The 17,626-nt window shown below is 46.5% G+C and overlaps 1 protein-coding gene across 1 annotated transcript; it reads left to right on the top strand.

The window, feature by feature from the left end:
- Window positions 1-616: 616 nt before the first annotated feature.
- On the top strand, window positions 617-3,381 carry TIMM10 (translocase of inner mitochondrial membrane 10 homolog (yeast)). The gene is made up of 2 exons (XM_006875748.1): window positions 617-687; window positions 3,180-3,381. Exons 1-2 carry the CDS (start codon window positions 617-619, stop codon window positions 3,379-3,381), a joined length of 273 nt encoding a protein of 90 aa, XP_006875810.1.
- The last annotated feature ends 14,245 nt before the right edge of the window (window positions 3,382-17,626 follow it).

The raw sequence follows: 17,626 nt of genomic DNA, 5'->3' as shown, positions 1-17,626 counted from the left end.
ACTTCCCTCTCGGAAGTGAACCACGTGCTTCCGCTTTAGCGTGTCTTGGTACCGGGTGAGTTTTTAGTGTTTGCCTAAAGTTGGGGCTGCGGGGGGGCATTGCGACAGACCCCTGGCCGTGGTGAGTGGCCTGTGACCCCCCCCGACCCTTTGGTGACCCAGAAGATGGCGGCGCCATTTCTGAGGTGTAGTCCTTGGGCCGCAGCCGAGCGCTTGGGTTCTGTGTATGATTGAGTTCTCAGGGCCCGGAGGGAGAACTCTGTTTTAGGGTTATCCGCTTGATTTCTCGGTTTTCTGGATCGATTTGACCCCGAGAGACAGGGCGTAGGACATCAGGGTTCGATTCCCGACCCCGTCAATGCCGTGGCGTGTGACCTTGGGCTAGGCAGTGCGCCCCCTCGGGCCTCTGTTTCTGCATCTGTGAAATGGGGCCGTAGGGCTCCCTGGGCACAGCCGCTCCTCCACGTCTGATATATCCCGTGAGCCCCTCCGCGACCTTTAGCTGACCCCCGGGCTGGGAGCGCGGAGACGCGGGAGGGCTGGTGCTGACAGCGACCCTTAACCCCCAGGACGAGGAGGCCGGAAGTTGATCCCCTTGCCAGGGGCTGGGGCCAGGATGGATCCACTGAGGGCTCAGCAGCTGGCAGCTGAGCTGGAGGTGGAGATGATGGCTGATATGTACAACAGGTAAGGAGAGCCGGCCTCGACGGCACTGTGTCCTTTCCGGGGGCAAATACTTTCTTTGGTCTAGGGGACCCCTCGCCCCTCATGACTGACGACTGATGCTGACGCGGGAGGAGGTGGAATTGGAAAGGAAGGCGGAGCAGGGAGAGACCCACTACTTCTTGCCCCGTGCAGACCCCCCAAACAGTTGAGCACTTTCCTCTCGACAAGTGGCAGCCCATTTAGTAATGACCACTTCTAAAGCTAGCATCTGGAAGCATTGATGGTTTTTACGATTCACAAGAATCCCGTGGGCTGATTTTATTAGGCCCGTTTGAAGGTAATGAATCTGAGGCGCTAGAGGTTAATTAAGAAGCCCTGGTAGCATCATGGTTCGTCCTCGGCTTCTCACTCAGTGGTCCCTGGTGTGAACCCCCCGGCCATTCTGGGGGAGAAGGATGTTGGCAGTCTGTTGCTGTCGAGATTGTTGTTGTTTGTTGTTCAGTGCCGTTGAATTGGTACAACTTACAGCGACTGGCAGTTCAAGCTCACCAGCTGCTCCTAGGAAACCCTGTACAGGGTCGCTATGTTGCTGTTGTTAAGTGCATTCGAGTCAGTTCTGACCCATAGCGACCCTGTATAGGGTTTCTGAGAAGCGGCTGGTGAGTTTGAACCTCCAACCTTGTGGTTACCCTATGGTGCCACACCAGATTACAGCCTTGGCGACCCTATGTGCAGTTCTATCCTAGAGGGTCGCTATGATTCAGAATCGACAACGGAATGCAAACATGTCAACAACAGAGGCCAATTAGCTATCCCCAGTGCCCAAACTAGTCAGACACGGTGCCCAGACAGTACGCCAGTCAGACTTGAGAACTAGTTCTTACACCATTTGGCAAATGATCCTGGCCCCACTGATGGCCAGCCAGCTGTATGGCCATGGGCAAGTTATTTTGGACCCTGGCAAATGGTTTCCTCCTATATAAAATAGTGATAGTAAGAGTAATTATTATGGTATAGCGCTGTGGGTTAATGCACCAGACTGCAAAGCCGTTTGAACTGCAAGGTTGGTGGTTCAAGCTCATCAGCTGCTCCTCGGAAACCTTATGCAGGGTCGCTATGGGTTGTAACCGACTCCACGGTACTTACCAACAACAAATGATGATAATACTTCAGAAAGACATTAAATATGAATGGGGGTGTATGGCAAGCTCTCAGCATCAAGCCCAATACGTAGTTGATGTTGTTCAGTGCCGTCAAGTCGGTTACAACTCACAGCGGGGACAGAGAGCTTCATCTTTCACCTGCAGACCCTCTGGTGGGCTTGAACCGCCTATCTTATGGATCATAGTCCAGTGCTGATTCTACAGAGCCACCATACTCCCCAACACTTAGTAACATGGCGATAAGTATCTGCTCTTTTTGCCATCTCCTACACTTTCCTAGCATAGCACTGCAGGGTTATGCGCTGGACTGCAAGGTCAGTTTGCACCACAGGGTTGGCAGTTCAAGCTCACCAGCAGCTCCTTAGAAACCTTATACAGGGTCATTGGGAGTCAGAACCAACTCAATGGCAGTTAACAACAGTAACAACAACAACACTCTCTCTTGATTGGTTCTTTTTAGGGGCTGTACAGTTGAATGGTTTTTAAAGTCAGACTGCCTGGGTTCATACCCCAGCTCCCTGGGATCCTCAGCAAAGTGCTGAGCCTCTCTGTACCTTAATGTCTTCATCAGTAAAATGGGACTAGTTAAGTTCCTATCCTACAGGTTATGGTAAGGATCGCTGCTGTTGTCTGCTGCCGTCGAGTCCATTCTGACTTGTAACAACTCCTGTAGGGTTTTCTTGGCTGCCACATTGTTCTTCTGTGGAGTGGCTGGTGGGTTTGAACCACTGACCTCGGGTTAGCAGGCAAGTGCTTAACCACTCCTACTGTAAAGATTGTGTAAGAGAATCAACCCCTATAAAGCACTTGGCACGATGCCTGGCACAGAGCCAGTACACGATTGCTGCTGTTAGCTGTGATCAGGCACGGCTGGACATGCACCAGCCCTGTGATGGCTTGTGAATCACACCAGGGAGATCCATGCGCCTTCAGTGGCAGTTTTGTTTTGTTTTTTTTTCCCCCCAGAAGTGAATTGCCAGTCCTTTCTTACTAGCTTGTCTTAGTCTAGAAGCCAAAACCTATTTAGTATCTTAACAACATTCAGGCCGCCACCGAAGCCAGGTGTTGGCAGAGCACGATGAGATGCATTGGCCAGGAATCAAACCTGGGTCTCCTTCATGGAGAGGGGAGTTTGCCCCTTGACACTCCTGACCCACCACTTCCCCCTAGTACTCCCTTTTGGTGTGCTTTAGACAGGGTGTCTCAGACAGGGTTTCTGTTCTGCATCTGCAGGTTTACCCCATCTTCTATTGGGGAGGTAGCAGGGAAGCCAGAGCAGGAATAGGTCAGGGTTCCTGGGATGCTATGGGATGCTGGGAACCAACAGTGTCGCTCTCCCCTCCCCCACAGAATGACCAGTGCCTGCCACCGGAAGTGCGTGCCTCCCCACTACAAGGAAGCCGAGTTGTCCAAGGGCGAGTCTGTCTGCCTGGACCGGTGTGTCTCCAAGTACCTGGACATCCACGAGAGGATGGGGAAAAAGCTGACAGAATTGTCCATGCAGGACGAAGAACTGATGAAGAGGGTACAGCAGAGTTCTGGGCCCGTGTGAAGGCCAGGCAGGCACGCTGGGCTGCACGCTGCCCCTTCCCACTTGCCCCCCATTGGGTGTCATCTGTGAACACTGTGTCAGGCCTCGGTTCTCCTGAGGGTCTCAGGAACCTGGAGTGAGGGAGAGTTCTCGCTTATTGAAGGCGCGCTGCTGGTCACACTGGAATTAAAGTTGCGTGTGTATGTGTGTGTATAAATATGTATATTAAAACAAACTGTTGACACCTATTACACAAAGTGGTGTGCTTGGCAATCTGGAGGAAAGACCCCGTATCAGCCAGCAGAGGGAGTCTGGTGTACGTTGATGGTTATGTGCTGTGGAATCGGTTCCGACTCATAGCGACCCTGTACAGGGTTTCCGAGGCTGTAAATCTTTACGGGAGCAGAAAGCCTCATCTTTCTCCTGCATAACAGCTGGTAGTTTCGAACTGCTGACCTTGTGGTTCGCAGGCCGATTCGTAACCATTATGCTACCAGAGCTCCTTTAATGATAAACGTTAGCAGTATACATATTTAAAACATGTAAGATCAATTGTATGACTTGTAGTTATTTCCTTTCAAAAGCCATGGGATTGTAGTTTATTTTGAGAATGGTGGCCACAGCCATTGTTCTCAAAACTCATCATTTTTATCTCTGCTGTTAATTTTGTCATCTATAGATGTCTGTGTTCCTAAAGTCTGTGGGTCTGCCGCTCAAGCCCGCCAGCCGCTCTGCAAGAGACAGCAGGCTTTCTGCACCAGTGGATTTAAACCCTTGGAAACCCTACCCAGGGTCATTATGAGTTGGAACCGACTCGAAGGCATTTAATAACAACTTGGTTTTGAGTGGTGTCAGGCGTTTCATAAATGATACAAAGGAATGATTTAAAGGGAATGTGGAGAGTAGATGAGCGGAGGGAAGGAATTAGCCAACCTCTTGGTTCTAAATGGCAGCATGGAGAAGTGTGAAGAGATTCAGCCCCGTGCTTGATGGCTCTTGCCTGGGTAAGTGATCAGGGAGGGGCCAAGTGGTAGCTATGACCATCAAGTGCTCCCCTGATTTGGGACAGCTGTCTCCTGCAATACCCAATGTAAACCTCCCATCTGGGGTAGGGAATAGCACCTCAGAGGTGGTCACTTGGTGGAGGTTGTACAAGTGGAGGCCTGAGCTGGTTCCCGCATGTGCTGCTTGACAGAGCAGGGGCCATGTCTGATTCCTGTCCCCAGAGAACTAGGCAGGTTTCCGGCAGTATCTGGCTCACCGTAGATGGGTTTCTGCCCCTGTGATAGTGGTCCCTGCATGATGAGCCCTCCATGGAGGAAGGTGATATAATTCCACCAGGTCACTGAGGATGGTATACAGGAGGCAGGGGCCTGGGTTTGAACCTCAGCTCAGAAGTTTTCTACTTGTATAATCTGGGGATAGGCATCCTGATGTGGTGTTGTGGGCTAAAGCGCTGGACTGCAAAGTTAGAACCTCAAGGTAAGTGGTTCAAACTCACCAGCTGCTCCTCAGATACTCTATACAGGGTCGCTATGGGTCAGAGCCAACTCGAAGGCACACATGGACAACCATCTAGGATGAGGCACTTAGCACTCTTAACCCATTTATAAAATGGTCGTATAAGTACCTGCGTCATTTGGGTGCTTGTGACAAATGTGTACTTAGGAGGGTGCTTGGAACACACATTAGGCTCTTATTATTGTTAAGTTTGGTGTGAGATGGGGACACCAGATAGAAAGTTTGGAAAACTTCAAAACCTTTGTCCATCTGCCTTAGGGGTGAGCAGAGAGCCAAAGCTTCTTTCTAGGTACTGAAGTGCACGTTCGGGCCAACAGGTGGCGCTGTCTGCACACGGACTCCCTGGGTGGTGGACAATTCCACAAGTGTTTAAGATTGTGGTGGTGGTTAAGTGCCATCGAGTCAGTTCCGACTCATAGCGACCCTGTGTGGGGTTTCTGAGGAGCAGCTGGTGAGGTTCAAACGACCTTGTGGTCCAGTGTCTATCCTACAGCGCCACACCAGGAGTCCAAGGAAGAGGGTTCCAAGTTAGAAGACATCATGTGTGTCCTGGTACAAGTTTGTCAAGGAACATCAAGAGTCCTGATAGCGCTTTGAACACTGAAGCGAGGTGTGGTTCCAGCTGGAGGGAAGATGGGCAGAAACCACAAGCGCTCAGGGACCCGCTCAGTGTGGCTGGGCTGGAGCACGGAGAGAGGGGAGGCGGAGTGGTGACAGGTATTTGAAGCTCCGTCCAGTAGGCAGCCAGGTAGAGAGTGGTGGATGATGGACTGACAGGAGATGTATTTGGGAGCCACTGAGGAGAGAGGTGGGCCAGCTCACACTTACTGAGTTGCTATTATGTATCAAAGGAGCTCTGGTAGCGTAGTGGTTACGAATCGGGCTGTGAACCGCAAGGTCAACAGTTCGAAACTACCAGCTGTTCTGTGGGAGAAAGATGTGGCTTTCTGCTCCCATAAAGATTTACAGCCGGGAAACCCTGTGTAGGGTCACTATGAGACTCCACGGCACAAAACAATATTATGTGTCATGTTCTTCAAGTTTTGTGCTAAATGCCTTAAAGGATCCCTGATGAAGCTGTGGTTAAGCACTAGCTGCTAACCTAAAGGTTTGGCAATTCAAACCCACCATCAGCTCCACAAGACAAAGATGTGGCAGTCTGCTTCTGTAAAGGTTTACAGCCTTGGGAACTAGGGACAGTTCTATTTTGCCCTACAGCATCACTGAAACAGAATCCACTCAGGACAATGGGGCAATGTTGTTTTTTTACTAAAGTGCCTTAAGTATTACATTTCAGTTGATTATAATAGTAACCTGATGAGACAAGAATGGTTATTTTCATTTTACAGGTGAAGAAACTGAGGCTGTGAACAGTAACTTACTTAAGGTCACATAGCAAGCAAAGTAGTCAAGTCAGGATTCCAACTTCGACATTAAGAGTCTACTTTTAACCACTCTTTGAAGAATAAACAGTCAACACTATCTCTTGTTGGCCTGCGCCATGAAGAGAGCTGTGGGAAATGCCCAAAGTGAAGTTGCTGCGTTCCTGCCCTCTGTAAGGAAATGCAGGGATGGGGAGCGGGAAGGAGAGACCCACATATAAAAGGGTTAGAAATACTGAACAGTTAGGCTCTTACTACCCATAGGGGTAGCCACAAACAACCAACCTTCCAATGTGAGGTGTGTTTTTTTTTTAACTATCACAGTTTAAATAAATCAGGAAAGGTGTCATAAAAATCTGGACTTGGTTTCTTTTGCAAACTTAGATCTGACAGCAGTCATTCTACACCGCTGTTGGCAGTGCCCAGCTGCCTGTCCCCCAAACCTTCCACTACTCCTTTCCTCCCTCCTTGTCATCTGCATGGCCTGTGGGAAAGCAGGTAACAAGGTACTGTGGCAGCCAGCCTCTAAGATGCCTCAATGACCCTGCCTCCTGGTGTTCATGCCCTTGAGTGATTTTCCCTTGAGTGTGGGCTGGACCTAGAGACTTGGTTCTGACCACAGCAAAGTGTCATTGCAAGGTTAAGTTACAGAAGGTTGTGTATCAGTTAGCTCCCTCTCTGGCTTTTCTCTCTTACTCTAATGACGCCAACTGCAATGCTGTGAGTAGCCTTTTTCTGAGTACCCAGATGAGGACTGTGTTTCTTTCTACAGCCCTACAGCTCCCTGGGCTGGTGGTGTGGTGCTGTGGGCTAATGCGCTGCACTGCAAAGTTGGTTTGAACTGCAAGGTTGCAGGTTGAGCTCACCAGCTGCACCTCGGAAGCCGTATACAGGGTAGATAAGGGTTGGAATCAATTCGACAGCATTTAACAACAACATAGCTCCCTGAGAGACCTGGTGTGGCTGTGGGTTAACGCACTAAACTACAAAGTTGGTTTCAACCGCAAAGTCTGCGGTTCAAGCTACCAGCCGCTCCTCTGAAATTCTATACAGGGTCACTATGTATAGATTCGACAGCACTTACCGACAATAGCTCCCTGGATCTCCCTCTCTTTTTCAAAATTGATTTTCAGTTTTTGATTGTGCTTTAGGGGACAGTTCCTGACCACATGGACCTCTCTATATTTCTTTAGCAGCATCCTCACAATGGCTGCTACATATAAGCCCATTCTTGTAGCCACTGTGCCAACCCATCTACATTACAAAGCTTGATGTCCCCGAGTTTTAGAAGGTTAGAAGCCGAAATTCAATACCTGCTCTGAGGGGAGGCTCTCTGTGAGCTGAAGGCAAAAATCTGTCTCAGCATCTCTCCCTGTGTTCTTCAATTCCTTGGTAATCTCCTTTCTGCCTTTCCACTGGTCCTTTCATTTCTGTGCCTAATTTCTTTTTATATCTCAAAACTGATTAGCTTTAAGATACTGGTACAGAGTCTTGGTATGGTGCTACAGGGTAAGTGCTGCTAACTGAAAGGTCAGCAGTTCAAACCCATCAGCTGCTCCTTGGAAATTTTATACAGGGTCACTGTGAGTCAGAACTGACTTGGACAGCACCTAACAACAACCAACAACAGGACACTGATGGCCTCACTAATGTAACCAAAGGACTCCTGGTGTGGCACTGTGGGCTAATGCATCAGACTGCAAAGCCATTTAAACTGCAAGGTCAGCGGTTCAAGCTCACCAGCTGCTCCTCGGAAACCCTATACAGGGTTGCTATGGGTCAGAATTGACTCGACGGCATTTAACAACAACAGCAATGTATCAAAATGCTATTCCCAGATGGCACTGCACCTGAAAGTAGAGTGGCTAGGATTCCAGCACATATTTTGAAGGACAGAGTTCAGTCCACAAGAGTGGGAACTAAGGCTTGCAAGAGAGTTGGATGTGGAGGGCGAGGCAGGTAGCAAAGTGATACCTCCAGTTTTGTGGTATAAGGGACCCTGTGGACACAAAACCCCAAACCCCAGCCATTGAGTCAATCCCATCTCAGGGTAATCCTATAGGACAGAGTAGAACTGCCTTATAAGGGTTCCTAGGCTTTCATCTTTCTACAAGGAGCCCTGGCGGAGCTGTAGGATAAGCATTGAACTGCTCATTGAAAGGACAGCTGTTCAAGTCTACCAGCAGCTCTGCAGAAGAGGAGGATTTTTGCTGGGAAAATGTACAGCCTTGGAAACCATATACGGGGCTGCTATGAGTCAGAATCCGCTTGATGGTCGTGGGTTTGCTTGGTTTTGGTTAGTATTTATGGAAGAGACTGTTACAGCTTCCTCCACAAAGAGGTTTGTAGGTTTGAACCGCTGACCTTTTAGTTTGACTGTTTGTCACCAGCTGTGGCTGGTGGTTTTATGACTAGGCCATGTTATAGAAGGAGCAGTTTGGCTGGTGGAGGGGATTTTGGGTCTTTTGAGATTAGTGAGCACTCATTATCTCAGGAGGCCACTACCATAGGTCTGTATCTATCTTTCCAGCTGTAATCTTTTTTTTTTTTTTTAAATGTTTTATTGTGAATTATGTGATATTTACATGGGAAAACATTAGTTTTACATTCATCCTATTGTGTATAGTTTCATTGCCATGGTTACAATCCCCTCCATGCATCATCAACCAACCAAAGGGTATACACTACTAGCCTGCTCTCCGGTCGTCAGCACACAGCCCCTCTCCCTCTCTGTGTCTGAAGTCCCCAACTGCTCCATCTCTCCATGTCATCATCTCTGTCTCCATCTCTGGTGTCACTGCTTCTATGGGTAGGGTCCCGCATTCCGCTCTTCTCCGTTAATGGTCCTAGGGACCTCCGCTCCTAGACTGAAAAGTTAATCACTCCCCTCCTTGCTATAAAACATCTACCTTTGCATTTCCAACCCTTACAGTCAGTCCTGATAACAATTATTCACTATTGTATCACAAGAGACCTGTCTGCATTTCATTTTATTAGCCCCGCCTAGACAGATTAGATACTACTCAGTGGAGATTCTACCTTTCTCTGCACCCTCTGGATCTAGGTTCCTGCTTGAAAGCTTGTAAGCCAGTCACTTCTTGCCTTTGTAGCCCTCGCACTTTGGGTAGCCAATGTCCAAGTTGCCCATCCCTGTCTACTCTGTGTGTGGAGGGGGTGGGAATGATCCTTGCTGTAAGGATTTGTTCCCTCTTTTGAGCTACTTCTTCCATAGGTGTAGGTCAAGTTCATCAAATTGTATCAGATTACTCTTTTTTTCCTCTTCTTTCTTCTTCTAGTTGAGCTCCGATTATCCAGTCATTGAAGCCAGGATAAGTGGGTATTATCTGCAAGTGTGGGTGTTCTTGTGCCTATGCCCTTCAGCTATAATCTTCTGTTGAAGTTTCCCTTTTTCTATTTGCCTCATCCACAAAGGGCCTCCTTCAGTTCCCTGATTGCTTCAGGCTTCCTCCTTTGCATGTGCTGTTTCCTCTTCTTGGGGTTGACAAACCCTATTCATGTTGACTGGGAAACTCGGAAATAACTCTTGTCAGCATAGCACCAGCATCTCCTGGAAGGATTCTTCCTTGACAAACCCCTTCCCCAGTGTTATGTTCTCATAGCACCAAATAATGCACACCCATGGTGCTTCCTTGAGTCACAATTACGCTTGTTGTTACTGTTAGGTGTCATCGAGTCAGTACCAACTCCTAGCTACCCCTGTGCACAACAGAACAAAATCCTGCTCAGTCTGCACCAACCTCACAATTGTTGCTATGTCTGAGCCAATCCATCTCATTAGGGATCTTCCTCTTTTTCTCCAAATCTCCGCTTTACCAAACATGGTATCCTTCTCCATGGACTGGTCCCTCCTGATAATATGTCCAAAGTATGAGAGACGAAGGCTGGCATCCTAGCTTTCAAGGAGCACTCTGGCTGTACTTCTTCCAACACAGATCTGTTTGGTCTTTTGGCGGTCCATGGTACTTTTCATATTCTTCAACACCATAACTCAAAGGCATCAATTCTTCTATGGTCTTCCTTATTTACTGTCCAGCTTTCACATGCAGATGAGGTTATTGAAAATACCATGGCTTAGGTCAGGTGCACCTTAGTCCTCAAACTGACATCTTTGCTTTTCAATACTTTTTAAAAAAAGTTCTTGTGCAACAGATTTGCCTAAAGCAATATGTCATTTGATTTCTTGACTGCTGCTTCCATGAGTGTTGATAGTTGATGCAAGTAAAATGAAGTCTTTGATGACGTCAATCTTTTCTTCATTTATATGGATATTGTTTATTGGTCCAGTGGTGAGGATTTTTGTTTTCTTTACATTGAAATGCAACCCATACTGAAGGCTGTAGTTTTTGATCTTCACCAAACAATTACACTTATGTGATTACTTGCTTCATTTGTGCCTTTTTCCCACTGTATTTTGTGTTCTCTGAGAGAAGAGACTGTCTTGTTCACCACTGAATCCCTAAGTGAGTGCCACATCAAATGTTGTTGTGTTATTTTTTAAAAATTGAGATATAATTTACACACTATAAAAATCACCTTTTTAAAAAAGTGTGTGGTTCAAGGACCATCAAGGGAGAAGAGCACAAGTGGAATGTGGGACCCTACCCAGAGAAGCAGTGACACCAGAGATGGAGGCAGAGATGGGGACATGGAGAGAGGGAGCAGCTGAGGACTCTAGATTCACGCAAAGAGAGGGACTGAGCGCTGGCAGCAAGGAGGCAAGCTTGCAGAATGTGCCCTTTGGTGGTTTAAATTATTATAAATTCCTGAGTATTTTTGTGTACATCTCTCTACTCATCCTACCCTACCCCACATCCTCTGCAAAAAAAGAAAAACAGAGGGAATGGAAGCAGATACTGTTGAATGATGATGCACGGAGGGGATTGTAATCATTGCAATGAAACAATGATGTAAAGTTGATGTTCTTCAATGTAAACTATCACTCAGTTCACAATTTTTAAAAATGCTTTTTAGTATATTCATGAAGTTGTGCATGTATGTTAAGGTAGAACTGTGTGTTATAGGGTTTTCAATGACTTTTTAGTATATTCATGAAGTTGTCCATGTATGTTAAGGTAGAACTGTGTGTTATAGGATTTTCAATGGCTTTTCAGTAGATTCATGAAGTTGTGCATGTATGTCAAGGTAGAACTGTGTGTCACAGAGTTTTCAATGATGTTTTTGGGAAATAGATTGCCATTCCTTTTTCCCAAGGTACCTCTGAGTGGACTTGAACCTCCAACCTTTTGGTTAACATCTAGTGCTTTAGCTGTTTGCACCACCCTAAGTTGTGCAACCATCACCACTATCTAATTGTAGAACATTTTCATGTCCAAGAGAAATCCCATCCCTTTTAGCAGTCATTACGATAGTGAGGTTGGCCCAGGATCGGGCGGTGTTTCGTTCTGCTGTGCATAAGGATGCTATGAGGCGGTACTGACTTGATGGCACCTGACAACAACAACAACAACATAGCCCTAGTACTCCTTGGAAGCCAGGATGGCCAGGCTTCATCTCTCACCTTCAGACATATTAACAAGAGGGACCAGTCCTTGGAGAAGGACATGTTTGGCAAAATGGAGGTTTAGAGAAAAAAAGGGAGACCCCCAAATGAGGTGGGTTGGCACCGTGGCAGCAGCGATGGGCTCAGGTGTAGCAATGATTGTGAGGTGGGCCCAAGACTGGGCAGTGTTTTGTTCTGTTGTGCATAGAGTTACTATGAGTAGGTACTGACTCAATGGCACTTAACAATAACAACAACAACCTAGTCCTGGGCAACCATGAACCAACTTTTTGTCTGAAGGGATTTTCCTATTCTGTGTATTTCATATGAATGCAGTCATACAGGACATGGGTTTTTGTGCCTGGCTTCTTACTTGTACCTGGATTTGTTAACTGGATTCAGTACTTCCCTTTTTTGTGGCTGAATAATAATCTATTCTATGGATACTGTGCCTATCCAGTGGTTTGGACTTTTCAGCTATTCTGCATCATGTTGCAATGAGCATACATGAGTACGTTTCTGCATGAACAGATGTTTTCAGTTCTTTTGGGTATTATATCTAGGACTAGAATTGCTGGGTTATAATGGTCACTCTCTGTTTAATATTTGAGGAACTGCTAGACTATTTTCTTCCCAAATGGCCGTACCTTTTTATTTACATTTCCCGTTTAGAGGTGCTCTGGTAGTGTAGTGGTTACCGATTGGGCTGTGAACCGCAAGGTCAGCAGTTCGAAACTACCAGCTGTTTCGCGGGAGAAAGAGGAGGCTTTCTGCTCCCATAAAGATTTACAGCCTCCGAAACCCTGTACAGGGTTGCTATGAGTCAGAACTGACTCCATGGCACCTAACAACAACAACAACAAACAACTATTAGTTAAGGTAGATATATAATTTCCTGCACTAGACTGGTTGTTGTTGTTAAGACCATAGCGTCCTTGTGGCTCACAGTGGCCCTGTGTACAACAGAACAAAGCAGTGCCCGGTTCTGCACCTTCCTCACAATTCTTATGCTGGGTCCACTGTTGCATTCCCAGAGTCAATCCATCTCATTGAGGGGCTTTCTCTCTTTTGGTGGTGGTGGTGGTGATGTGCCATGGAGTCGATTCTGACTCATAGCGACCCTGCTCAGGGTTTCCGAGGCTGTAAATCTTTATGGGAACAGAAAGCTTCATCTTCCTCCCATGGGATGGCTGGTAGTTTCAAACTACTGACCCTGAGGTTAGCAGCCGGACTCATAACCACTACGCAACCAGAGCTCCTTTCCTCACTTTTGGTGACTGGATTTTTCCAAGCATGATACCATTCTCCAGGGACTGGTCCATCCTGACAACATGTCCAAAGTGCATGAGGCAAAGTCTCGCCATCCTCACTTCTAAGGAGCATTCTGACTATACCACTTCCAACACAGATTTATTCTTCTGGAAGTCCATGGTACTTCGAATATTCTTCACCAGCACCGTAACCCGAATGCATCAATTCTTTTCTGTTATTCCTTAATCATTTATAGCTTTCACATGCATATCAGGTGCTTGCAAATATCATGGCTTGGACCACATGGATTTTAATCCTCAAAATGACATCTGTGCTCTTTCAACACTTTGAATAGGTTTTTTGAAGAAGATTTCACAATGCAATATATCATTTGATTTCTGGACTGCTGTGCTTTTGTGGGTGTTGACCGTGGAGGCAAGTAAAATGAAATCTTTGACAACTTCAATCTTTTCTTTGTTTACCGTGATGTTAATTATTTGTCTATTTGTAAGGATTTTTGTTTTCTTTACATTAAATTGTAATCCATACAGAAGGCTGTAGTCTTCGATCTTTATTACAAGTGCTTCAAATTTTCTTTGCCTCCGGCAAGCAAGGTTATATCATCTGCATTTCTCAGTTTGCTAAGGAGTCTTTCTCTAATGCTCATGCTGTGTTCTTCTTCATATAGTCCAGCTTCATGGATTATTTGCTCAGCTTAGATTGAATAAGTCTGATCAAAGGATACAACCCTGACGCACATCTTTCCTGATTGATTTTAAACCATGTTATAGCCCCTCGTTCTGTTTGAACAAACTACCTATTGGTCTATGTGCAGGTTCTTTAGGAGCACAAGTAAGTGTTCTGGAATTCCCATTCTGCGCAATGTTATGATCCACATGGCGGAATGTCTTTGCATAGTTAATAAAACACAAGTAAACAGCTTTCTGGTATTCTCTGCTTTTAGCCAAGATCCACCTGACGTCAGCAATGATATCCCTAGTTCCACACTCTCTATCATTTCCGATTTCCAATAATTTGGAAGATAAGGAGAGTAAGGTTTAGAAGTTAAATGACTTGGCCCAAATCCCACAACTGATGAGCTACACAGCCAGGATCAGGTTCGGGCTGTCTGACTCTAGGGCCAGGGACCTTGACCACTAAGCTGGGAAGCAAAGATTGTAGCTAGCCGAGATCCAATATGATGGACAGCGTCGGGGAACAGCACATTTTATTGTATTCTCAAAGTGCTTTCTGGTGGCACAAAGCTTAAGTGCTTAGCTGCTAACCAACCAGGCGATCTGCTCTGAGAAAAAGTACAGCCTAGGAAACACTATGGGTGCAGTCCTATTCTGCTCTGTAGTTAGAAGTTGGAATCGACTCGATGGCACACAACTCAAAGGGATCTATATGACCCTATAGAAGCAGAATCTAGGACAAGGTTACTTATAGGGGTGGGAAAAGAGGTGAACAAATCCTGTCATAGGGAAATGTATCTCAGTTCTCTCTCCCTCAACATCTTCTTTCACGCCTCTTATTTTTCATTTGAACAATTAGAGTGACTTCCTAACTGCTTGACCTGTCTACGATCGGCTTGCCTTTCCATTCTAGCAAACACACAAACTCTACTAAAAGCAAAACTAAAAGAAAACAAACTTTTAAGAGCTCCTCATCAATTACAATGTCAGAAGTCCCCAGGCTAGCAGGTCATTCCAAACTGACCTCGGCCTATGTTTCCCAGCTCCACATCTCACCACTCCCTGCTGTTTATTCAGATGCTTACCCTGGCTGCTGACAGGCCAGCTCCTAGGACAGGGAGTCCAATCACCCACAGCGTGGTTCCTGCCTCCAAGATTTCTCTCTCACACGGAGGGTAGGCAACTAAGGTGATGCTTCTAGCTTAGCACATGGGCTTCGCTAGCAATAAGCTCGGTGTTTTGAGGGAGTACAGGGCAGGACCCTAGCAATCAGGACCAGTTTTCAGAAACAGCTGACGTTTAAGCTGAGTTGTGAAGGTGGTGGTGGTGGTTGTGTGCTCTCGAGTTGGTTCCGACTCATAGCGACCGTGTATAGGGTTTCTGAGGCTTTAAATCTTTACAAGAGCATAAATCCTCATCTTTCTTCTGCAGAGCATCTGATAGATTTGAACTGCTGACCTTGCAGTTAGCAGCCCACTCTGTCACCAGGGCGCTTTTGTGAAGTAGGAGGATGTTGGGAAGGAACATAGGAATCTGTCACTCCCATGAGAAGGGCAGCAGGTACACAGGCAGGGATGTGTATGTACAGCAGGTGGCCCCTGGCTTCCCTCCACAGGTGCAGGTACTGTGATATAGCACTGGGTCCAAAACACTGGACGCTTGTCCTCCTGGACCTGACAGCCCATGGGGAGGAATCATGGGAAGGTGGGTTGGAGATGAGGAAGGGAAGGTGTCCACATACTCTGGAGCCCACGGAGGGAGTCCATGGTGCCCTGACATTGACTTGGACCGTGTGAGTGAAAAACACATGCATTTCTGAGTAGCCTCATAAAGACGTCCCTGGGCTGTGCCAATGGTTAACAAGCTACTTACTGAAAGGTTGGGTGTTCAAACACATCCAGAGGCACCTCAAGAAAGGCCTTGAAACCCTATGGAGCAGAGTTCTACTCTGACGCAATGGGGTCATCATGAGTCAGAACCAACTTGATGACAACAGGTTTGTTGTTTTCTTGCTTTAACTTCATAAGGGAGTCTTTGGTGGTGCTAATGGGCAATGCACTTGATGACTAGCTGAAAGGTTGGGGGTTCAAGTCCACTAAGAGGTTGGCAGAAAGGTCTGATCTACTTCTGAAAAAGCAGCCATCGAAGATGCCATGAAGTACAGTTCTACGCTGGCACACAAGGGGTTTACCATGAACCAGTTTCATTGTATTCTCAGAGGGTTCCATGAGCCTTTATGGTTAGAACCCCTTCTCTAGGGCTCTTGATACTGAGCTAAGCCGCCTGACCTTGATCTGGGAGCCAGCCATGCATTTTCAGAAGTGAACCCACCAGAGTCTGATTGTCTGCCGGAGAGAATGACTTGTGCCTTTGCCGGGAGGAATGGAAATAATCAGACTCTAGATCTTGCCTCCACCCATCATTTTCTAGCTGCAAGCCTCCAGTTTTCTCTCTGTGAAAAGTTGTGAGGTTTAAATGACACCAGGATGTTTTGAGAAATTCATGAAACATTTGTTTTGGAAATTGCCCAGCATGTGAATCCTGGTGTGGATAATGCACTAGACTGCAAGGTTGATTTGAACCAGAAGCTGAGAAGTTCAAACCCACCAGCCACTCCTCAGAAACCCTATACAGGGTCACTATGAGTTGGAACCAACTGGAAGACACATAACAACAGCAATAATGTAGTAGCCACTCAGGAAATATTCCTCTCTTGGCTCAGCTGCTTGGGGGCCCCCTCCTCTCTGAGGCCTTCTTGGAACTTCCTGGTCAGTTGTTCACATTCCTGAAGAGCTCTGTGAGGACAGCCCGTGTTGCCCTCAACACACTGCATTAAACTCACATTTGTATTTGCTTTTGTGGCACTGTGGGTTAATGTGCTGGACTGCAAAGTCGGTTTGAACTGCAAGGTTGACGGTTCAAGCTCACCAGCATCTCCTCAGAAACCCTATACAGGGTTGTAACGGACTCGACAGCACTTAACAACATCATCTCTTTAATCCTTCTCACCAACGGTCCCAAGTAGTGACCAAACCAGTTACAGCTGGGTTGATTCTAGCTCACAGAGATCCCATGTGTGCAGGGTAGAACTGTACTGCATAGATTTGTAAGCACTGTGATCTTTGCAAAGTAGATCTCCAGATTTTTTTTTCTGTCAAAAAGCAAACTGGAGTCTCTGTGAAGATTAGAGCAAAGAGTCTCTTTCCCTGATTTAGACTTTATTTTCCAGAACTGTGAGAAAATTAGTGTCTATTCTTTAAACCCACCCATTTTTGGTATTTGTCTTACAGCATTTCTTGGAAACTCACACTGCAAATAAAACCTCTAAAACGGATTGTATTAGGCAAATCAACAACAAACTGTACAGGTCTCTTCCCCTTTATGTCGTCAGCAGCAGCAGCAGCTACATTTTTATTCATTGTGTGCTCATCAAATGTTACAGTTGCTAAGCGCCATTCAGTTGTTTCCCACTCCTGATGGTGGTGGTGGTGCTCCATCAAGTTGGTTCCGACTCACAGCAACCCTGGACAGGGTTTCTGAGGCTGTAAATCTTTACAGGACCTTTAAAGAAAGCCTCATCTTTCTCCAGTGGAACAGTGGGTAGTTTCAAACTGCTGACCGTGAGAGTAACAGCCTGATTTGTAACCACTGCGCTACCAGAGCTCCTGTCCCTACTCCTAGTGACCTTGTATCGGAGTCTCCAAGGAATGGCTAGTGGGTTTGAACACTGACCTTGTGGTCAGCAGTCCGGTGCTTATCCTACAGTGCCACACTAGAATGTAGACATATAATTTTATACATTTGTCTTTTATATCAATTATAAACCAAAAATACAATAATATTGTATCTTATATTTGCCCAAGTAGTTACTTTACCAGAGGTCTTTATTATTGTCA

Source organism: Chrysochloris asiatica, unplaced genomic scaffold (assembly GCF_000296735.1).
Source record: "Chrysochloris asiatica unplaced genomic scaffold, ChrAsi1.0 scaffold00339, whole genome shotgun sequence".
Taxonomy (NCBI): Eukaryota; Metazoa; Chordata; class Mammalia; order Afrosoricida; family Chrysochloridae; genus Chrysochloris; species Chrysochloris asiatica.
The sequence above is the reverse complement of the archived record's forward strand: the minus strand, read 5'-3'. Positions and strand labels throughout refer to the sequence as shown.